The following is a 25,236-nucleotide window of genomic DNA, read 5'->3' as shown; positions in this document are numbered from 1 at the left end:
AGAGCAAAAACCGTTTGCCGAATCAAAACAAACCGCCGCAACATAGAACAGTTTGTTCTGACCTAAAGAGGCAGAAGAAAAATTTAATTACGTTCGAGTGCGCCCAACGATAAGTCCGCGCGCACACGCAGGGGTCATATATGCTTCGTTGGCATTCTCGGTGCCGCTGCCGGTCACAGCGCATTCGAAGACAGTAATTATATCGATATTTGCCTTCGCGCTAGCTTGGATAATAAAACATTTGTTCAGAGTTGACAATAATGGCATATTCGTTTTTGACAGTGCAGTTCACCGGTGTAGTCGGTGCTACACTCATTCAAACTTGGGTGTAATCAGTCTATCTCTTTCTTTGCACTACCCCGGTGTAGCACCAAGAAAAAAACGAAAACGCCGTAAGATTTGTTGTTTACATTCTGTACCAAAACAAAACCAAATAAAATCGATTATTTGTAAATAGATATCTTTAGGAAAGTAGGTATATAAATCAAAAAATTGTATAATAAAATCAAGTTGAAATCGATAGTACTACTTCACTCCAGTCACAAATCCTTTAGTTCGTGTCCAGGGCCTGGAGTTCTTCGTTGGTTTTTCCACCTTGATAAGTCCAAAGTCAAATTACTTCCTTGTTTGTAACGAAGCGGGGAATCAAATTGTTTTACGACCAGAATTAGTATTGGTTTGTTACGCAGAACGATACTAACTGGACGAGGAATTCCCGGCTTACTAAGCTATAGCGTGTGGTATTTGTAGCGCAGGTGCCACAAACTATACTTAGTCTAGAATTAGAAGTGCCTTGTACCGCAGGACGCTTCTAACTAGACCCAGCACCCCCTTCTGCGGCGTAAGATCGTTCGGCAAAACGATACACCGAATTCATTCAAGTTGTCACTTCGGCTGAACTCTTACATATTTTATTACGAAGGTGACTTCCAGAATAGGGTGTAGTTCACTTCACTTCGTTTTTACCGTGAAGTGATTTCGAGTAGACTACGACAGCACCGAGGGTGGGTCTTCGGGAAACCAGCGAACCGGATGCCATGCTCCACCGACCACGGCATCCTACCGGTTGGTCCGAGAAAACTAAAGAAGAATCGGTTTTGGGAGAGTTCTCCGCCGGCGGAACCCTCCGTTGGCGTAAGCTAGGTTCACCGCCGGGAACAAGACTGAGTAGACCGCGACAGAACACCACCAGTCACGGGTCGTCGGGCACTACCGAACCGGATACCCTGAATCGTCGGAATCGCTGAACTGACCTCGGCACCTGGGTCGTTGGCTCGGTTTCGGGAGAAGTCCTCTCACCGGGAAATTCTCCGTCGGAGTGGGCTAGGTTTATCGTCGGGGACGAGACCGAGTAGTTCGCGGACAAGTAGGAGCTCAACTAGGAAGTGGTGCTAAATGGCACGAGAAGGGAGCCTAAAGGAGTTGTGGTGCTAAATGGCACAGGATAGGGGGCAAAGGGCTCAAGAAGTGGCGGGAGCCGAGTCGTTGTGTTGATTGGGGAGGCGAAGGGATCAGTAAATTAGACAATTTGGAGCTTGCTACCCAGATTGTCCTCGTAGGAAAACAGCACATATTCTCGACCAATAAGCTAGCTTTACATCTACCATACAGAAATCGCCACGCTGTATGGTTGGTCGGAAACTGATAGTGTGTTGGGGAGGGGTGCTGTAACCCTACTGAAGGAACGAACTACTAAGTAGTTGCATCATGAGGAATCAGGTTCCGTTAGTAGTTGTTTCATCGGGTCGGGTGGCTGCCTAAACCCGTTTTCTGAGTTGTTGGTTTTTGTACATATTTTCCTGTCAGGAGGCGTTTGAACATTTTTTCTGCTCTCTAAAAAACACGCACACACTATTCGTCTTCCTCTCCCTATATTCTCTGCCGCTGAATTTCGCAAGAGAGCACATTGTTTATGAAATTATCGGTGTAAAAAAAACGAGAAATGCTTCACAAGTTACATATATATATTTATTACGGGTAGCCTTGCACCTTTTCCTAAATTCCATTTGATGCATGCAGAGAAGTTAGATGCGTTTATATTCCATGGCGATCATTTCAGTGCCTCTCACTTGCTTACTCTTTGCTATCTATACCTATCAAAATCTTACACTGTGTACTTTAAGCTTGTTACAGTACTTTTCTATCATACAGCAATTCCACGTCATTAAATCTATTTAATCTCACTATTATTTTACAGTCGAAATGCATACTCTTATTTCTAATTTCTATTCGTGGTCGTTTTTTTTGTTTTGTGGGAGTGCTCAGGTTCTGTAAAAATAAATAAACACACTTTGATACTCACACCATTTACTACATCGCTTTGATGTATTTCCATCCAATTCCGGTTTACACAGTATCTCATAATTTTGCGTAGATTACTAAAACTAAAATTTTGAAAATGAACTACCTATGTTAAATTGGCATACTGGGAGATTATGGCACCAGTAGCCCAGTTTATAATCGTTCCACTCCAATAATGTTCTAGTACAGATTATTCGAGTATCTGATAAAAATTCTGTCTTTCAAAAATCGAATAAATATATTATACATAAATTATCAAATCAGTGTATAGTTTACCCGAGGTTCGCTGGAGTGCTTTTTGTGAAATTGTGTTTTGGTTAATTTGAATGGTCAATAAAAATGAGCGCTCAAACTCGGTCAATCCAACACGATGTTAGGCACTTGCTTAATGCTAAACAATGTCGTTTTTTTATTGTTCGCTTTTGATCCACTCGTCAACTTTTACCGACAGACCTAACCCTTATTTTCCTATATTTTTCATAATCTTAATTTATGAACATTTGTTGTTTCCTTCATTTTTTCGAAAATTGGGCTGAAAATGTGCTACATGTAATAGTAAGTAGGTCTAGTACATGCTAATAGAAATAGGACCGGTGGCAAATAATGTTCATATTTTTTTGTTTCTTAATGTACTTTTTATAAAATCTAAGAAAAATGAAAGAGGGTGTATCAAGGGTGGTCTCGACGACAAATAAAAAAACACGGGAAAGCTATCAAGCTTCAACAAACAATATGTTTTACTTAATGTCAAGCAAAAGACAAATGTGTTATTCCAACTACATTAAGGCATATGGTTCAGATGTTCCGTTAACTCGATTTTTGAAAAGCGTGTTCTTTAAAATTATTAAGGTTGTGAACCATTTGGCGATTTTTTTTAACCTTTAATTAAAATTTGACAGTTCGAAAGTTATTTTCTCTTGAACAATTTAACCGAGAGAGCGAACCATTTCAAAAATTGCCATATAGATAGTTGTTTAGAATTGACAGCTGCGATGACCACAAGTTGGTAGAGGTGTGAACATTTGTCGATATTTTAAAATTAGTTTTTTTCTTATTTGTATTTATATTTGTATAAAAAAAAATCCAACTGACAATTTGTCATAATGAACTATACTAAATTAAGGTAAACTAAACATTATTCAGAGTTATTTAGAATTGACAGCTGCGATGACCACAAGTTGGTAGAGGTGTGAACATTTGTCGATATTTTAAAATTAGTTTTTTCTTATTTGTATTTGTATAAAAAAAAGTCCAACTGACAATTTGTCATAATGAACTATACTAAATTAAGGTAAACTAAACATAATTAAAATATTGACAATACACGACGACGAAACTGCGAAGAGTTCATGACGAAGTCAAAAATTTCAGCAAACTCGTTGAAGCGACGACGCATTGCTAATATTGGACTATTGGTAGCGTAGTTAGTGCTGCGCATTTCAGAATGCAGCAGGTCTCGAGGGCGAAGAGAACCGGTAGGCGCGTAGAGGTTGATTTGCGTAGCTCCGGATCATCATATTCAGCCAGCAGAATCTTCGACACGAAGGTAGCTTGCGCTTATTACATTAAGTATGACAGTCATAGCCTCGAAAAGTAAACATCCACATCATGAAATAACTCAAACAAATCTTAACACAACACGTTATCGTTTCCATCTTTATCTTTTATTTTTGTATTGAAAAATATTGACAACCTCAATTAGGTACAGAAAATGTTTCCACCTTTTTGTTTTGCATCATCGGCAAAATTTTAACCATCGAGCTGTCAAATTTAACCATCGCTCTGTCAATTTTAACCATGCTCCAGAGCAGGGTTATTTTGCAAATAACTTTCTGACACTTCGATTTTAACTAAAAGTTAAAAATTTCACCAAATTGTTCACAGCCTAAGTTACATGATGCAGTCTCCTACATACGTCAGACTTCTACTTTGACGACATTTGATCGAAAATTCACTATCATAAATTAACTGTTTACGATGTAGAAATAAATAATTACTCGCGCTAAAAACAAAAAAAAATACAAATGCTCGTTGGCAGTTTTGCTCAAGATCTTTAAATAGTAGTCGCTTTTTGTTGCTTAATATAAACAGCTAAGGTATATTTACATTGAACAAACCATTAGTTAATATATTCCACATGGAAAATATAAATGCTATTCTCTAGTTGTAACTTAGGAGTATGTAGAATTTCCGCGAAATACTAATCCTGAGAATACAGAGTACCATTTTGTACAATTGATGTTTCATTTCATGGAGTCGGTGTTGTGTACTACACAGTCGTTTCTTCGTCATCTTGTTTCCCGCTGGTAGAAAAAATCAAACATTATTCTTATGCATATATATATATATATATATATATATATATATATATATATATATATATATATATATATATATATATATATATATATATATATATATATATATATATATATATATATATATATATATATATATATATATATATATATATATATATATATATATATATATATATATATATATATATATATATATATATATATATATATATATATATATATATATATATATATATATATATATATATATATATATATATATATATATATATATATATATATATATGTGACTAACATAGTCGAAATAAAAAAGGAATATATATATATATATATATATATATATATTCCTTTTTTATTTCGACTATGTTAGTCACATTTTCTTTTTTACGTTTTAACGACATTCAATTAGCTAGAGATTATTGGGTAGGGAAAGTTATGAAACTTAGAGCCATAGTACTCAAGTGAGAGCAAGGATGTGAAGTAAACAGATCGGAAAACTAGAAGTGGCAGGGTCATTAGAACAGGCTTAATATCGCGCGGGCTTAATTTTTGCCTTCTGATAATGAAGGTCGAGCTTAGGCAGAATAACTACGAATCACCCGAGTTCACTATCATGTGTCCTGATAAAGGTAGACGTATCTATCTTTACCGTGACAACCGGCATGTCACGGTAAAGATAGATACGTCTGTTCGGTAGTGATGAGGCTTTCTAACGCCAACCGTGACTGGGGCACTTTTACACGGCCTTCGTTGCTTACTGCTTGCGGGGAGGCTTTCCTCCGGTGGACTTACGAGCGGTCTCTTTGATACGGCCCATGTATGATGATGGTAGTAGGACGACGGTCAAACGCTCGTTTTCGGGCCTTCATTTATAAAAGTTCAACCATATTTTCAAAGCATGTTGCAAATTGACAACTTGATAATTAGAAAAATTCTCCAAATAAACTATGTATGTGCAAAAGACGACAAAATCGCAAAGAAATTGCTGTTCCAGCACAGAATTTCCTGTCGGGAAATGGTTTTTTGTCGGGTAAATTTGCTCGATAGAAATGCAGTTCGTCGATTGGCCCATTCAGATTCGCAATTTCAATTTAGTTCATAATCAAAAATGTGTGATCGTCCTGAAAAGGACAGTTTTTACAGCAATATGCATTTCATTTGCGAGTTTCAGCGTTCGATTTATGCTTTCTTTTCGGTCTTCTTGGGCAGCATTTCTGATTGGATGTTTTGTTTTTGAGCAATGGTCACTTGTTCGTTCAACTTTTCGATGTAACGAATCGCCAGCTGCTGAAGACGTGGGATAAGTCGTCTTTTTGTTGTCACGGGCAGCATTTCCTTCCAATTTCAACACTTTAACAGCAAGGCATTCCATTACAGCTACTAAGTAAATGGCACTCCGACGCGTTCAACACAATTTGCTTGTGTATCGACCAACGAAGAGGAGGAGCTACGAAGAACACATATTGAAGACAACACAAAAAAGGACGAGCTTACATTGTACTGCAGTCAGGTATAAAAACTTAGCATGCTGCTGCTCAATATCAGTTTGTTTGTATCGTCGTACCATATACGTCGATCTAAATGTTTCCGAACATTGTTAAAGGACACAAGAAGAAGCGGCCGTCCGTTTGTAGCTGTCAGAAAAGTTCACCGAGCACGCCGTCTCAGATGGCACAAATACACTAGCTCCAACTAAATTCCGAATACTGCCCAAACAAAAGGCCCTTTTCAGGGCCATCATTTATCATCAACGAATCGAATGGAAGTTTTGTTATTACAAGCATCAGAAAGTGGCTTGCCAAGAGCGTTGGATAGTAAGTGAGCCCCTTGTGAACAATATCGTCGGCATGTCGTAGAATGGCACGAAATAAAAAGTTATCATTTGTGTGATTTGTTGACAGTTTCGTGTAAGGATTCAATTTACAATAACATTTATTAAATGCTCTTTTTAGGATTATCATATAGATAAATATGATCGAATATTTTAGATTTCGATGTACGTGTATCGATATTTCGGTATTTCCATTAAAAATAACAAAATAACTGCTTTTAATAATGTTAGAAGATAGTCAAAATTGTAGCATTTGTATAACCAGTCTAAAGTGTATTCTACTTCACTCCCGTTATATCTCTGACATTACCCACCCATTTTTTTAACAGTACTTTCGGAACTCTGAGATACAAATCTCCATTTTGTTTTAATAATAACTTTGCGAGTAATTTTCTAGAGCAAAATATTATTTATCGTTCGCAGTAACTTCAGGTATAAAACGTTTACATAGGGATAACTTTTCGGGATTTAATGCATAAACTCATATAAGATTTGAGAGGTGCTCGTTTTGGCCCATACTGTAGAGCTTTTTTCGCTGATTTTTATGGAAACTATAAAATCTTGCTAAATTACTTTTATGTTTGAAATAGCTAGACGTTAAATAATACGGAGATGCAATTACCGTGCACATACGCCATGCGAATGCTTATTTCATATAGCTTGAATTTTATAACATTTTCAGTTCTTTGACATCCCATCAGATTTTTGTATTTTTTGTTATTTAAGATTTGTTTTTCGTAGCAATTGAAGTATTACATCATCTAGTAGTGATTGACGGAGCATTCGTGTAAACAAAAAAGTCGAAAATTGTTCATAGATTCTTTGAAAACGGGGGTGCTCAACTCGCCCTACATGGCGATATTGCCTCACTTTCCCCTAGGGGCCGTACACAACTGACGTAGCTTTTTTCTGGCGATTTTCGACCCCTCCCTCCCCCCTCGTAGCATTTGGTCACAAAATTCTAACCTCCCCCTTGTAAATGACGTAGCATATCTCTAAACCCCCCCCCCCCCCGCAACGTGACCGGGAGATGAAAAAATTACATATGTTTTTCAATTCTTTTAAATAAATGTCCTTACAAAATGTTTGACGACTTTTATCAACATTTTCATTATAACAGCAAATTACCTACAAAAGAAGCCCATTTCATGACAAATATAGTGTGGATAATTTTGTTTAGAATTTTACATGTCATAAAGCATGAAGAAAAGTTCACAAAGCTGCAGCTGCCAACGATTTTAGGAAGCATAAGCTCAACTAAATTACTAAATTTTCTTTGATTGAATCCGAAAGAAAATTTAATTCAGCTACCAAAATAAGTCTACTAGTTAGAAATATTAGCTAACTAATGTGGAAATTTAAATCCGCATGAAAAATCTATCCTTTTCTTTGCGAGCCTGCCATTCCGCGAACAGTAAAATTTACAAAATGAAAAACCGCGTGAAAATCAACTTAGGAATGGAGGAACATTAAATTGTTTTCTCTAATTAATGGGTTTTGATGCCCGCCAAAAAAATTAAACTTAATGCTACGTCGCACAACTTCTGACCCTACCCTCCCCCTCGTCACACTTCGTCACAAATTTGGTGTACCCCCCCTACCCCCTAAAATGCTACATCATTTATGCATGACCCCCTATGTGAATGACCCGTATGGCTAACTTTCATCATCCGTTGCGTTGGAATTGTTGCAATCAAAATTGTACAAAATGCATGTAGTGTATGGCATTGATGACTTATATTTGCACGATTGGAATATGCAGTTTTTTTGGTTTGCTATAGGAAAGGTCTGCAAGCAAAATATTAGCGGTCACCTGGTATTGTTGAAGGGGAGTTGGTTTTCTACTTTTTAGTAATAAGTTTTACATTGTTGGTCGTTGAAAATCAATAGTTTTGTACATTTACAATGCACAGGGGGTAACGCCGATGCAAACAATGAATTTTCTCAACTTTTTGGTAATGAGTTACATATTGCTGATTTTAAAACACGTTTAGAACTGTGTTTTTTAATACATGAAGACTGTTTAGCACAGATACTTAAACCCGATATACTGGGGAAAAGAAAAGCCACTTTTTCAAAAGCACCATCCCGCCCGGTCAATTGTTTTTACACCAATTTTTTTGCATGATTTGAATCCTGATACTCTAATAAATCGACTGATTTTTTTCTTTTAGAGTTTAATGAATGCTTTGAAGGATAAATCGGCGGCAAAGCTGTACACAATTTTTCCTACGCATACTACCAAGCGTTCAATTCTAACATATGCTCAAAGAAAGTAACTAGAGCCTTCAAATTAATAGAAGAGCCGCTAAAACTGCTGCTGGGGACAGCAAGTTCTAGTTTTAAAATTTTCAGTTTTATTTTATAGAACTGTCAAAATTATAAATCTAAAACTGAAACTCTCCTGAACATGCTCTTTCAATGCGCAAGTGGGTTCGCTGATGTGTCAAAATGGAACTGTTTTGAACTTTTTAGTAAAGAGTTTTCTACATCAACAATACGCAGGGGGACTACCAATGCGAGTAAATGGAAATGTTTTATTAGTTTAAGTAATGAGTTTTATATTGAAGGGGAATTGTTGGCCATTGAAAATCAATAGTTTTCTACATTTACAATGCACAGGGGGGTTCGCCGAGGCGTTATTATGGGAATGTTTTCAACTTTTTAGTAAAGAGTTTTATATTGAAGGGGAAAGTGTTGGCCGTTGAAAATCAATAGTTTTCTACATATACCATGCACAGGAGGGTCGCCGATGCGTCAAAATGGAAATGTTTTCAACTTTTTGGTAGTTAGTTTTAAATTGGAGGGGAAATTGTTGGCCGTTGAAAATCAATAGTTCTGTACATTTACAATGCACAGGGGGTTTTTGCCAAAGCGTGAAAATGGAAATGTTTTCAACTTTTTAGTAATGAGTTATATTGAAGGGGAAATCGTTGGCCGTTGAAAATCAATAGTTTTCTACATTAACACTGCGCAGGGGGGTCCGCCGATTTATCAAAATGGAACTATTTTCAACTTTTTAGTGAAGAGTTTTATATTGAAGGGAAATTTTTTGGCCAATTGAAAATTAATAGCTTTGAGCATTTACAATACGCAGGGGGAACCGCCGATGCGTGAAAATGGAAATGTTTTTATCTAGTAATGAGTAAAATTGAAGGGGAATTGTTGGCCGTTGAAAATCAATAGTTTTCTACATTCACAATGCCCAGTGGGGTTCGCCGATGCGTCAAAATGGAAATGTTTTCAACTTTTTAGTAATGAGTTTTATATTAAATAAGAAATTGTTGGCCATTGAAAATCAATAATTAAGTTATAATAGTTAAATTATGCGAACAAGCTTTGTCGCCTACACTGTTTACTGAATTGCAATTAAGTCAAGAAAACGGATGAAAAGGTTAATTGCAGAAGGTTTGGCAGAAATGTTCTCTCTACATCGTAAAATATATTATGGTCATAGCTTATTGTTTGATCTGTGTTGTATTTTTTCGAACAATTAACGCAATTTAACTTTTATCGATTAGTGGTTATTACAGTAATATAATTTGTTCAACAAAACATGACATGTTTCAATTCCAATAGGTTTTGCCTTTCTCATATAGAAAGGTTATGCAATCACTCTAAAAATCGGCAATGTAATCCCGGAGGGCCGACTGTTATATGCCATTCGACTCAGTTCGTCGAAATCGGAAAATGTATATGTGTGTGTGGAAAAAAATGTCACCACTGTTTCTCAGAGATGGCTGGTCCGATTTGCACAAACTCAATGTCAAATGAAAGGTACAACCTTCCTATCGGCCATTTTTTTTATTGATTGGACTTCCGGCTCCGGAGTTACGGGTTGAAGAGTGCGACCACACAGCAAATTCCCATATGAACTGAAATGAAAAATTTTCAAAGGGAGGTGTAAGGGAAAATTTCAAAATCGAATTTATATTTTTAATGCCAAATGACTTTAAAATGCATGAAAACGTTGAGACTTGATGCAATCTCGAAAAAAATTTCGCGAGAATTCACTTTTTTGGACTTTGGTACATTTTTGCCTTTCTTCTATAGAAAGGGACCATCTATAAAAAAACGTAGCATTTTATGAGTTATTTGTAACACCCCCCTCCCCCATCGTAGCATTTCGTCACAAACCTCTAAATACCCCCTGGCAATTACGTAGCTTGACCGGTAACCCTTCCCCCCTTGTCCCCACAAAAAAAATAAAAAAACCATGTTGTCGTGACATCAGGTCAACCCCTATTCTCCTTTAAAAAAGCTACGTAGCATGACATGTCCTCCTGCCCTCTTGTCGTCACACATCATCACAAAATACAAAACTCCCCCTCCTCCATATAATGCTACGTCACTTATGGATGGTCGCAAAGGGGATGCAATCACTCTAAAAATCGTCAACCTAATTCCGTCCTTTTTGACTTATATAGGCTTAGGTAAGAGTTTGCAGTGAGAGGTTGATGCTTTAAAATTAAAACATCTTAAATTTTTTACCAAGTTGAAAATTTTCGGCAAGGTTCGGATCCTCCGGATCTTCCTCCTTGATCGACCGCTGGTTTCAAGCGATGTCTCAGTGTCGACACATAATATCTCAAGATCGTGGCTGTCGATCCATTGTATGTATGTGCAAATCGTACTGAATATGTAATATGCGTTTCCACCATCGTATTGAACATAACTAGCCATGGAATCGTAGTTTGGACAAATGATAAAGGCACATTTGTACCCCTAGGTGGATTAAAGCAGGTTTTTAAAGTAGTAGCTACTTTCTCCAGTTTTTTTTTTTCATTTCGGTATAACGGTTGACGAGTTTCCATCATTTTGTGATTTATAATGGGAATATAGTGAAGACCCGTTTTTATCAGCCTCTTGGTGCTCACTCAATTCGGCTCGGCAATTTCTTAACATTAAAAAATTAAGTGTGTGAATTTTAGGCTGATAAAACGGGGATATTGACAAAATTATGCTGCTACCGCATAAAAAAGTTTCCATTATGTCACATTATGTCACGTGTGCATTTTAAATGTCCTAAACTGTTGATTTTAACGACCAACAACTACTCCTTCAATATAAAACTCATTGCTAAAAAGTTGAAAACATTTCCATTTTAACGCATCAGCGGACCTCCCTGCGCATTGTAAATGTACAAAACTATTGATTTTCAACGACCAACAATTTCCCCTTCAATATAAAACTCATCACTAAAAAGTTGAAAACATTTCCATTTTGACGCATCAGCGGACCCCCCCCCCCCCCGCGCATAATAAATTTACAAAACTATTGATTTTCAACGGCCTACAATTTCCCCTTCAATATAAAACTCATTACTAGAAAGTTAAAAACATTTCCATTTTGACACATCGGCGAACCCCTTCCGCGCATTGTAAATGACCAAAACTATTGATTTTTAACACCCAACAACTTCTCCTTCAATATAAAACTCATTGCTAAAAAGTTGAACACATTTCCACTTTGACGCATCAGCGGACCCCCCTGCGCATTGTAAATGTACAAAACTATTGATTTTCAAAGGCCTACAATTTCCCCTTCGATATAAAACACATTATTAGAAAGACATTTCTATTTTCACGCATCGGCGAACCCCTTCTGCGCATTGTAAATGTACAAAACTATTGATTTTCAATGACCCACAATTTCTCCTTTAATATACAACTCATCACTAAAAAGTTGAAAACATTTCAATTTTGACGCATCCGCGGACCCTCCAGCGCATTGTATATGTACAAAATTATTGATTTTCAACGGCCAACAATTTCCTCTTCAATATAAAACTCATTACTAAAAAGTTGAAAACATTTCCATTTTGACACATCGGCGGACCACCCCGCGCATTGTTAATGTATAAAACTATTGATTTTCAACGGCCAACAATTTTCCCTTCAATATGTAACTCATTATGTATTCATATTGCCCATTTTCGGAAGTTATTCGAGCTGTCAAAAAATGGGTACTTTTTTGTTTCCAACAATGGGTACTTTCGATCCATTTCACAACCTTGCGATGAGGTAATGCCTATGGGTATATTATTGATCCTGATAATTGGTGAAGAATCCTTTAAGAATCATTTCAAGCGAATAAATCTGTAAATTGTGGATCGTAGCGGAACCTGCAAATTATCGGCTCGTAGCCAAAACCGTGCAGGAATCGGAACATTTCGGCAATGCTCCGAAAACAACGGCAGTTTAAACCACTGAGGATGTTGAAAATATGCGCCAGTTCTGCAGTTTTGACTGCTTTGCAAGCCAACAAAAATATTCTGACCAGTGACAGGTTTTATTTAGTTTTATGGCTTTAGAACAGAATCACTATATCGAGATTCGAATACTTTAATAAGAGGGAAATATGTAATGTGAAATCGATGTTTTGTACACACAGAAAAAAATATTGGTAAAAGTAAGAGTGTTCCGTCTTAGCAAAAAACAACCAACGCCTACTATTAGGTTAAAAGTAAAACTTTTAAATTAATCAAGAATACTAATCCAAACCTAGGGGCAGATCACTTGTGATGCATTTTTAAAAATCAGCGAAATTAAATGCATTTATTTCCATCAAAATAGAAATTCATAATGTATTTTGCGTTGCGTGCAATGTTGTTTGCGTTGCGTGTAAGACGTCCAAACCCTACAGAAAAACTAGCCCTACATTTAACAAAACGTCGAACAAAGTGGATCAGCGTAGGAAGTTTGTTAAACAAACTTTTCTGCGAGGGAGTGCAAAGCTGATGCAAAAATGGAAATTAAATGCATTTTTTCTAATTTGATGCAAATTTGTTATACATTCTTAGAGTGGTCTGCCCCTAGATCCAAACACAAGTTTTTCTTTTGAGCTAATGATGAATAGTAATTAATAAAAAAGTTTTATTTTTAAACTAAGAGTATGCGTTGGTTGTTTTTCGCTAAGAGTGAAAAACCCTTGTTTTACCAACATTTTTTCTGTCTGTGAAGAATAGTAATTAAAATAAAAGTTTTATTTTTAAACTAAGAGTATGCGTTGGTTGTTTTTCGCTAAGAGTGAAAAACCCTTGTGTTATCAACATTTTTTTCTGTCTGTAATTTCTTTTTTTGAATTCAGAGATAATTCTATTTTCAATATTTTTCATTTTAGGGCGTTTTCCAATAATGGGTATTTTTCACGCATTTTGTTGTAACTGTTCTGTGAGAAATAATGGATAAAACGCACCCAGGTAAACGTACAAGGTCTATATTATATTATTATATTATATTATATTATATTATATTATATTATATTATATTATATTATATTATATTATATTATATTATATTATATTATATTATATTATATTATATTATATTATATTATATTATATTATATTATATTATATTATATTATATTATATTATATTATATTATATTATATTATATTATATTATATTATATTATATTATATTATATTATATTATATTATATTATATTATATTATATTATATTATATTATATTATATTATATTATATTATATTATATTATATTATATTATATTATATTATATTATATTATATTATATTATATTATATTATATTATTGAAAATGGGTAGTTTTCTACGCATTAATGGGTACTTTATTTTATCAGTGTACTAAAAAGTTCATTTTTCATTTTGACGCATCAGCGTACCCCCTGTGCATTGTAAATGTACAAAACTATTGATTTTCAACGGCCAACCATTTCCCCTTCAATATAAAAGTCATTACTAAAAAGTTGAAACATTCCTGTTCAGTTCGTCATCGTGAAAGGACGGTTTTTACACGTGACTTTGTTTGAGCCTTGGAAGAAACAGAGGTGATCGTTCACGGTCACCCCTTAGTTGATCGCATCGAAAACAAGTAATTCACCAAAAAATTTAACTGGTGTCGAAAGAAAAAAAACACTTTTGCCTGATTTTCAACGGAGTGAAAGATGGCGCTGGATCCGCCGGGCGTCGACACAGGAGGAAGCTCCATTTCAAACAACACTCATAATCGAACAAGTAAAGCGACTCTTCGCCTTTCCGTTTGATTGTACAACTATTAGACGATGACGGAGGCAATCTACGTATCAACAAGCTGTTGTTTGGTAAACTTTTGGCGAAGATTGACGAATACAACCAAAACGTCATCAATATTCGAGCGCTGGGAAGAAACAAAGTGCTGATCCTCTTGAAGTGCTTCCAAACAGCAAATAAGTTGCAATCCGATCAAGTGCTGCGCAAAAACAACTACAAAGCCTTCATTCCTCGCAACTTCGTGTGGGTAACAGTTGTCGTAGCTGGAGTTCCAACTGATATGAGCATCGATGAAATCCAAGAGAACATCTCAAGTCAATACCGAATCCTGGCCATCAACCGACTGCATCGTCACGAGTCAGGAACGTAAATTGAAACACACAGGATCAGCATCAGCCAGCTCCCTCCCGAGAGAGAGCTTCGTCTCTTTTGTTGCATCAACTCAGTACGTCCATTCATCAACAAGCCGATACTTTGCCTGAACTGTCTCAGGTACAATCACGTAACGGATAACTGCCGATCGAAGACACGATGCCAAAACAGTACACAACAGCACGAAAATATGGGACACGAGGAATAGCCTAACAAGGTCAAATGCCTGTATTGCAAGGAGGATGCTAACCATATGACATCTGATGGACAGTGCGCGGAAATGAAACGACAGAGAAATATTAAAACAATAATGGCCAACACGACACTCACGTACATGGAAGCAAAAGAGCAATTTCCAATCTTTACAGAGAACCGCTACGAAATGCTTACGAACACCGACGACTTTCCGTCACTCCCGAGTACTTATGCAGAAATGTCAGCAGGTCAGTACAAAACAAAGAACACATCAGGAATCAGGAATCAGAATATATTGGCTCAAATGGCACGTTCCCCGTACATAGTCGGGGATTTGTGCCTTGCCGTGTGTTTTCATCATTTCCTGAGCGGAAGGAAAGGACAAGGAGGTGTGGGGAAGTAGACTTGGAAGGGTGGGAAAAACAGCACAAAACAAAAAATAAACAACAGGTAAATTAAACTCACAAGTAGTTCAACTTGCCTGCGAATAAGCCTAAAGCTCTTTACCACATTGGATAAGAAACTTTAGTATGTCTCTGAGTTTCAGTCGACCAAACATGGTTTCGTCTATATAAGGACGGCTGAAGACTCGTAATCGCAATTGCGCTAGCGCTGGGCAGTTGCATATCAGATGATATGAAGTTCCGTAGTCGGATTCACAAAGATCACATGAAAAAGACTCAGCGCGCTGAATAGTTGCCATGTGATAATTGAGTTTGCAGTGGCCGGTTAAAGCCCTGGTCAGCATGCCGCAGTGGAGCTTCGAAAAATGTAAGAGATTTTTCGAAACCACTGGGCATGGTTGTTCTAGAAACGCCTTTGTTTGGCGACACGTTTGTAGATTTCTCCAATAATTGCGGTGCTCGGACGAAGCCCAGGACCGTATTTTTTCCCTTATCCAACTTGTCGAAATTGGCAGCGCGGGCTCAGGACCAATGAAGTCAATCGCTGAACCTGCCCTGGCCAATTCGTCAGCCCATTCATTTCCAGTAATACCGCAATGTCCGGGCACCCAGACAAGGTAGATAGTGTTGACAATGCTTAGTTCTTCGATTTGGGTTCGGCACGCGATCACTAGCTTGGACCGGGATTTGTCTGAGCTAAGCAATTTCCAATCTTTACAGAGAATCGCTACGAAATGCTTACGAACACCGACGACTTTCCGTCACTCCCGAGTACTTATGCAGAAATGTCAGCAGGTCAGTACAAAACAAAGAACACATAGCAGTATCGTCCACAAAAACCGAAACCTTCAAACGAAGAAGTCAACATTGCAAACCAAGTGCAAGTGTTCGCCGAGAAGAAAATGAAGAAAACCACCGGAGAGACGAGCGAGGTAGCTCTGTTCAATGCTTTCAAAGTGTCGGACTTCGAGCGCTGCACAGTAGAACGACCCCGGACTTAAGTCCATATATGAACGTTATGCGATATTCTCGCTAGTATTTTTCTCCTATCAGCTGAACCATCAGAGACATTTTTGCGAGATTTTAAGTGATTTGAACGTAAAATGAATTTTTGGCAGCTTTTTAAGGGCATAATTCAAGTGTGCAAAAATAATTAGACCGTAGGAAAGAAATGGTTTATTTTATGCATTGCAATACTTCACCAAAATTATCCGTGTAATAAAATTACATCGTAAAATTGCCAAAAATAAGTCACTATTTGGTTTAGTTAGTGTTTAGATAAATGTTTGTCATGAATTTTTATTGAATTCGAACTTTTAATGCGATAACAACAACGACGCCCGTGAATGCCCGCGATCACACTATACTCATTCGAAAACTTTTAATTTTCTCTTGAAAATGAGTATATACCAGTCTTGCGAAAACTTGCGATAAGCAGTCAAAATTTAAAAAAAACTGTGAATGGAGACGCATGGTTATTGCTGATATTGAATTTGAATAATCACTTTATAACTAGAATAATGATACGACTACATGCACAGCTTTCCAATATCATTGAGAGCATGATCTACAAGGGTTTTACTGGCGATCAAAAGTAAGGAGCCGAGTGGGAAGTATGTTTTTAGATGGTAAAGGTATTAAAAATGTTTGGAAATCAGTAAATATTTTCAACCATCTGAAATAGATTATAAAATGTTTCTGCAACTATGTCTTGCTATACACGAAAAAGGGTTTTGGATTTATTTTCATTTAAGATATGAAATAAGCAATCTAAGTAACTTAAAACACACCTACGAAAAAAATCGTTAACCATATTGTTGATCAGTGAATGTAATTAAACATTCCACTGAAACGCTCAAAATGTTTGTTTTGAAAATGATAAAAAATGTAATGTAAAAGCAAAATAGTCATTTCTGAAGCCCCGTAATGAGATGTCAATTAATTCGTTTCAATATGGAAAATAAATTCCAAAATTACTATTAAAAAAAATCATTATAAAAGACAAAATACTTTTGAGACACTCTAATAAGTAGTAAAGTTAATTTCTATTTTTATAATCATAACGGAAATTCAAAATTTCTTTAAAAAAATTTGAACCTTCACAAACATATTTTTTGAGCCACCCTAACGTATAACAATTTTTTTTTACTTGTGTTAATATTAAAAACGATTTTGCATACGAAAATTAATATACGCAAATTTTAAAAGCGATTTCAAAAAACAAAAAAATTGAGACACCATAATGAATAGTAAACGTTTATTTTTGAAATGTTTTAATATCAAAAACGAATTCAGAGTACCAAAATTACTTAAAATCGTCCAATTTTAACCGATACGTCAAAGTTTGGACTTTAGTCCACCTTTTGTTCTAAGTCGTGCCACTGGAATCACTTAACAACCTTATGAAAAAAGAAGCAATCTTCAAGAAGAAGAAAGACGAATCTTCGCGGAAAAATTCGAAGAATTCATAGGAAGTTTCGACCTTCGAACCCCTGCCAAAGCAATATGGGACAAACTAAGAAAACTCACCGGAACGAAGAAATCCAGAGAGCAGGTCGTTGTTCACGACGATCGTGAGATGGCACTGGCTTTCCTAAATAAATATTTCCCAGCAGATACCAACATTGATCCCTCCCCTTCGTACCTACCCAGCTACGACATACTAACACCCACGTTTTGGAACATCTTTTTAGGCAACAAAACATCTCCGACCGCGCCAGGTCCAAACGGGATCTCGTACACCTCGCTGAAACTCTTAAACACTGAAGTAAAGGAATCTATCATCAAAGACTTGAACCTGATTTGGCGAGCTCACGTCATCCCTGAGGATCTGAAATCTATCAAGGTGATAGCAATCCCAAAGCCGGGAAAAAGTCCGGAAACTGTCGAAGGGACCCGACCTATCTCTATGCTGAACTGCGGGATGAAAATGCTGAATGCGGCGGTGCTGAACCGAATACAACTTCACCTGGCGACCATGGATATTCTACCTTATCATTTGGCTTTAGAAGAGGACTATCAACCATCAGCTGCTTGGAATACGTAACAAACAAGTTGTCCGTCACAAAACGTGAAAATAAGACCGCAGCTAGCATCTTTATTGATCTACCCAATGCCTTTAATGCAATCAAATTGGACGAACTGGAGAAAATCATGCTATCGCTTGGACTTCCACCAGAATTCCCGAGCTGGGTGCTTGCGTTTCTGGCGGACAGAAAAATACATTTACGCGCTACGTCAGTAACGGACTCCCACAGGGCGACATACTATCACCTACTCTTTTCAATATTTACACAGCAAAACTCCACACTCTTCACGTCAAACCCTCGTACAGTACGCGGACGACTTTGCGGTCATGATCGAAGGAAAAAACACAGAAGAAATCAACGAACGAGGCAATCGATACATGAAACTCTTCGTCGAAACTGCTGCAGAGCTAAACTTCACCACCAAAGCGCAGAAGCCCAAAGGTATACTATTTCTAAACACACCAAGGGCACTGGAAATAAAAATTGGAGGGGAAACCATTGAAACAGTCGACTCACACAAATACCTAGGACTAGGGTTGCCACCCCTCCGGGTTTGACCCGGAGACTCCGGTTTTCGGGAGCGATCTCCGGGTCTCCGGGTTTTTCATCAATTTCTCCGGGTTTGGTGGGAAAAAGCATAGGTTCAATTTTTTGGAATTAATTGATTCTTTACAAAATATTTAAAAAGTTTAAATTAACTATTACTCTGGTTCCCTTCGTTTCAAGGTGGCGAAGAGTTCACCAAATATTGCTAATTTCTTTCACAAAGCAATGAAAATGAAAAACAAAATATACTACAAATTAACCTTCCGGAAATCGCGCTAGTGCATTGAGTGCACGCTGCTCTGAAAATCTAGCGAAATCGTCTTAGGGGACCAGCGGCTGCTCGTTCGGTAAGCCATATGCGCGACTTCCGGAGGGTTAAGGAAAGTAATATTTCGCTATGTGCTACAATTGAAATGTTGCATTTCACTAAGTCGCTCAAAATGGTGTAAAAAAGTTATTTTACTGCAATTTTACCAAATCATTTCACAAAGTCGCTCAAAATTGTGTAAAAAAGTTATTTTACTGCAATTTTACCAAATCATTTCACTCTTAGTGGTGCTTATCACCAGCTGCACTAAGGTCTGGCAGATTTTTTCTAATCCAACTGACTAGGTCAACATCAAACGAGTTCTTGCGGTTTTGTTGCTACTCTCTGCCTCCTTTGCTTTCCTTCTCCTGTTAGTTGTGGAGGAGAGCAATGTTCGTTCGACCTCCACAGTGAGAGTGGCTGGTGCTTTTGTATTCTTGGCACTTAGTCGGGGAAGTGAAATACTACACCACATTAAACCGATAAAACCGTTCTCAAACGTCAAAAATTTACAGCTTTACTTTAACGTAGTAATAAAAAGCGATTAAAGTGCTCTAAAATGCCTAGCAATCGCTTTGATTCCAATTTCTGTCTCGTTCCACCACCCCCTAGATCAGTGAAAATCTCCGGGTCAAAGCCTCTCCAGAGGTGGCAACCCTACCTAGGACTAATAATCGACAGATCGCTTAGATTTGACGCGCATATACGAGAGCTCACCCAGAAGGCAACAGAACGCTTAAACATTCTCAAAGTTATCAACGGTACCAAATACGGTAGCCACCCCACAACCCTCAACATGGCATATAATGCCTTTTTCGGAGATTGATCGAATACGGCGCTAGCGTATACAGCTCTGCCTGCAAGTTAAACCTGGCGAAGATCGACACTATCAATAATGCATGTCTACGAAAAATAACAGGTTGCACCAAGACAACACCCAAGAACACACTTCAATCCATAGCTGCTCATCCCCTCTCCAATTCAGACGTCTGAAAGTAGTGGGAAAGCAGGTGCGGAAGCGTGGACGTAGTAACAATACTAAATGAGGAACTGTGGCCAAAAAAGCAGACTAATGTAAGGGTGCTAAAACAACTGTCATTATCGCTGACACACGGGAAATACCAAGGCCGCCAAATTATATACACAGACGCTTCTAGTGATCAACAAGAGTGTGGTATAGGTATCTATTACGAGCTAGGCAAACTAAAACTAAGCCTGAAACTGACGAACTCTGTCTGTATCATGTCGGCTGAAATCGAAGCAATCTTTGTGGCATTACAGTACATCAATCGCAACAGCATAACCAACGCGGTAATAATGACCGATTCCAGATCTGGTTCTGAATACAGCCGGAACCAGATAAACAAGAACGTAAGGGACAACGTTATCGACAAACTTCTGAAAATGGCCGCCATCACGAAGACATCAATACAATGGATACCAGGGCATGCAGGAGTACCTGGTAACGAGATAGCTGATCAACTAACCAAACCAGCACTGCACGGAGACAACATTTGCTTGAACAAGATACAACTGCACGATGCGATTGCATTCTTCGATCGACTCTGCGAGGAACGCGCCCAACAATGGTACCTGGAATACACGTCTGAATTAGGCAAAGGTCGCAAATACTTCGGGATACAAAACACGATCCCTAACAAACCCTGGCACTCTAAACTAAATTTCGATAACAAAGAAGTTCGCACTCTCAAACGGCTCCTCTCAGGGCACGACTTTTCACGCTTCTGGCTATATAAAATAAAACTGGTTGACGATTGCATCTGTGAAATCGCCGAACATATAGTTTTCTTCTGTGTAAAATATGCCGTGACGAGAAACAAACTCGCTACTGCAACATTTACCAAGTATGGAAACAAAACGACACATTTCTTCTCCGCAATGTAGTCGCCTTCTTGAAAGAAATCAAAAGTTTTATTTAAAAATCAACAAGAGGTACGACACGACTTCAATGGATCAAAACCACTAAAACAAAACGAACTTGACAGCATAACACCCAGCAAAAAAGTCAATTGACTATAAACAATAATCGATGGCGTTATAGCTATGCTTCTGTGCTATCACTAATGCTCTGACATTTGAACAGAGCAGCCAGAAAAAAGAAGAAGAGAAAGTTGAAAACATTTCCGTTTTGACGCATCAGCGGACCTGCTTGCGCACTGTAAATGCACAAAACTATTAATTTTCAATAGCCAACGATTTCCCCTTCATTATAAAACTCATTACTAAAAAGTTGAAAAATGTACAAAACTATTGATTTTCAACGGCCAACAATTTCCCCTTCAACGATACTATGTGACCGCTAATATTTTACTTGCAGGCTTTTCCTATAGCAAGCAAAAAAAGAGCTGACGCATATTCCAATCTTGCAAGTATAAGCCATGAATGTCGTACACTACATTCATGTTGAACCGCAGCTATGACATTTGTTCCAACGCAATAGATGGTGAAAGTTAGACACACGGGCCATTCACATGCATTTGCAACTGTTAGCGAACCAAACCAAACTACGGCACCAAGCCGAATAAACGAACGTTCACGAACGTTTAAGTACGATTTACACGATACATCAGGCTTACGTCACCAATACGGAACGTCAAGATTAGTTACATGCAGTTAGATGGAGGAATAAACACACAACATCAACAATACGCAACGTTTTGACGTACGGCACGTGTGAACGGGCACAAGAAAAGCGCATTTAACTTATCCTGACGGAACGGTGACGTTCCGTTGACGGAAGCTGATGTATCGTCTGAATCGTCATTTAACAGGCACGCTCAGCACCACGAACGTTTTTGATCTTCTCTCGCCCGATTCTATGCAAAACATCCGTAGTTAAGCTTGCACCGGGGCTTTCGTGTTGTTTTTCGCGAACTTTCGCAATAAAATGTGATTTGAAATGACTTCTTCTAGCCTTGGTACCAACAACACAGATAAAATTTAATACTACTATTATTGACGACGATCAGTGGCGTAGTAAGAAAATTTTTCGGGGGGGGATATGAAATTTTTTTTTTGTATATATATGAAAAAATGTTCAAAAACATTCTGAGCAGGAAAAAATGTTCAAAAACCAACAACTCAGGGAACAGGTTTGGGTAGTCAAGGTAGGAAAGCTAGCTGTTGGTATAGAATAAATGCTCTTCCCCTACGAGGACAATCTGGGCGGCAAACTTCAGACTGTCTAATTTACTGAGCCCTTCAGTTCCCTTGTGCCATTCAGTACCACTTCCTCGTTGAGCTTCCGACTGGAACGCCGGGGACTGGACCGAACTACTCGGTCTAGTCCCCGACGATAGATCTAGCCTACTCCGACGAAAAGTTCCCCGGCGAGAGAAGTTTGAGCCAACCAGCCAGGTGCTACGGTCAGTTCGGCGATTCCGGTAGAGTGGGGCATCCGGTTTGCTGGTGGTGTATCGTAGCGGTCTACGCGGTCTCGTTCCCGGCGGTGAATATGACTGTAAGCTAAAGGAGAGGTCCCAGACGAAAGAAGTTCTCCCGATACCGATTCTTATTTGGTTTCAGTACTACAACTTCTTGAGCCCTTTGGCTCCGTAACCGGTGCTATTTAGCACCGCAACTCCTTTAAGCCATTTAGTTCTCTTCTTGGGCCATTTAACACTACTTCCTTGATGGTCCATTCAGTCCTCGACTTGTTCGCGAACAATTCGGTCTAGTCCCCGACGATGGACCTGGCCTACTCCAACAGAGAATTCCCCGGCGAGAGAAGTTCTCCCGAGATCAAGCCAATCAGCTAGGTGCCGAGGTCAGTTCGGCGATTCTGGTGAAGCTGGGTATCCGGTGCACTGGTGCGCCGATGACCCGCGACTAGTGGTGTCTCATTGATGTCTAATCCGTCTAGTCCCCAGCGGTGAATCTAGCTTACGCTAACGGAAAGTTCCCTGGCGAAAAAAGTTTTCCCAATATCGATTCTGGGGAGCCGTGGTCTGTCCGGCGAATTCGCATGGAGCGTGACGTCCGGTTCGCTGGCGTTTCGACGGCTCATACTCGCTGCTCTGTTGCGGTCTACTCGACTAGTCCTCGGCGGTGGATCTAGCTTATACCTTCGGAGAGTTCCCTGGCGGTGATTGCTCTCCCGAAATCGTTGTTCGATGTCTATTTCGCTATAAGACGGTCATGCCATCATCGGTTCTCAACCTTTTTCGTACCACGGACCCCTTAGATATCACACTGGGTCCTGCGGACCCCCACAGATAAACATCAATTTTGTATGCTATCAATATGTTATTTTCAATTTGTTAGGAAACAAGATTTGAAATTTCAATATGCACTCGGAAAATATATTTTTCTTTGCGGACTCCCAGCAATGACTTCGCGGCCCCCTGGGGCCCGCGGACCCCAGGTTGAGAATCACTGATCTACATCATATCTCTGTTTACTGCGTTCCACGTCTCTACGTCGATTGTCATTCTGTAGGCTACATTATCCGGGTTGATGTCCGGTTCTCCCATTTTAAGTAGCACGTCACTTCAAACCTCGGACATTCAAAGACTCTCCTCGGACATTCAAATACTTGAAATCCCGGACACTCAAAGACGCTCTAGGCACAGTGTTGACGTTGCGTACCCACACCGATGAAGATACTCCTTAAGCAGCCGTGGCTCGGTAGAAGCTGTTTCAGGTTGAAGGTCATCTCTCCGTGCTTTCTATTGACCCACGTCGACAGGTTTGGATGAGCCAGTAGGTCCACTTTCCTTTCTCCGTATTATCCCATTCCTGCTGCTACGTCATCATCGAATCGATTCTCATCATATTCCTCACGTTTCTGACATTTCATTGATTGTAGCAGTTGATATCCTCCGTCAGGGTAATGCAGATGGGGATCATCTCGGCATCACGGCATACTGCCTCCGGTACGCAATCGCAACTCGTACGACCAGTAGTCGAAGCGTCCTGTTTAGCTTTTCGCGGTTTCACTTGGATTTGAGCGCCACACCCCAAGCAGTATCGATGACTAAACACTAGATAAAGACCCGACATTTCGCATGTGTAACCAACGTGGTTGTTTAAGCTCAATCAGTCGTCGATTATCACTCCCAATTGCTTCAGTGCACGCTTCGATGCAATCACATGCCCTTCGATGGTGATCTGTATCCGCTGAACCCCTTTGCAGTTGCTGTCCAACAACAACGTCTTGTGGTGAGCTATTTGCAGCTTGACCCGTTCATCCAGCTCTCGATCGCATCTATTGTCTCCGTCACCGACACCTCCATTTCTTCAAGTGTCTCACCATTATTGACACATCGTCCACGAAACCAACGATTTTCACTTTCCTGGGCAGCCGCAGTGTAAAGACCCCACACTGATAGAATATATTCGTAAATCTCTAGGAATTAATTTCGTACAAACAACTTCCATAAAATATACGAGATTTTCGTACATATGATGAATCGTTCGTAGTTCTATCGAAACACTTTTGTTTTTTATTACGAGTTTTTCGTGAAAACCACGAAATGACTTTCGTTAGCTTATTACGAAACAGCTTCATTCAGCAAACGAGTCGTTCGCTGTTATATACGAATATCTTTATAATATTTACGAGCACCATTCGTCAAACCGTCCACGTCAAAGGAGCAATATGGAGCCATTGTTGCTGTTCGTCAGATAATTGTTGTTGTCTGACTATTTAGTAGTCGTATCCGTGTCCGCCGGTTGCAGGAAGATTTCCTGAGCCTCTTTCGCTTCCAGTTGATTCAGAATCTGGAGCAGTACAGAATCAGTTGAGCCGTCGCGAACTGCTCGTTGATTTTGTATGAATAATTTTGAGTTTTTCTCTGCCAGAGCGATATCGGTGTTGTCAAACATCGATCCTAAAAGATCGAATGCGACCAACGAATTCGTTTGTATTATACATAAACGTTTATTAAAATAAA

General features: G+C 38.6%; 1 protein-coding gene across 6 annotated transcripts in view; it reads right to left on the bottom strand.

Annotated features, from left to right (window-relative positions):
• Positions 1–25,236, bottom strand: part of LOC131693217 (protocadherin-like wing polarity protein stan) — a 280,030-nt gene that overhangs the window by 23,671 nt on the left and 231,123 nt on the right. For 5 of the 6 annotated variants that reach the window (XM_058980869.1, XM_058980870.1, XM_058980867.1 and 2 more), the window contains one exon: positions 1,947–4,604. The exons of the other annotated variant lie outside the window; for it this stretch is intronic. Coding sequence is in view for 1 of the 5 variants with exons in the window: in XM_058980867.1 (XP_058836850.1) it covers positions 4,571–4,604 (34 nt within the window). In the remaining 4 variants the exon portion in view is untranslated. Of the gene's footprint in view, positions 1–1,946; positions 4,605–25,236 lie in introns of those variants that run through there. 6 annotated transcript variants of the gene reach the window in all.

Source organism: Topomyia yanbarensis, chromosome 3, assembly GCF_030247195.1.
Source record: "Topomyia yanbarensis strain Yona2022 chromosome 3, ASM3024719v1, whole genome shotgun sequence".
In the NCBI taxonomy this organism is placed as follows: Eukaryota; Metazoa; Arthropoda; class Insecta; order Diptera; family Culicidae; genus Topomyia; species Topomyia yanbarensis.
Note: the sequence above shows the minus strand (reverse complement) of the source record. Positions and strands in the feature narration are given on the sequence as shown.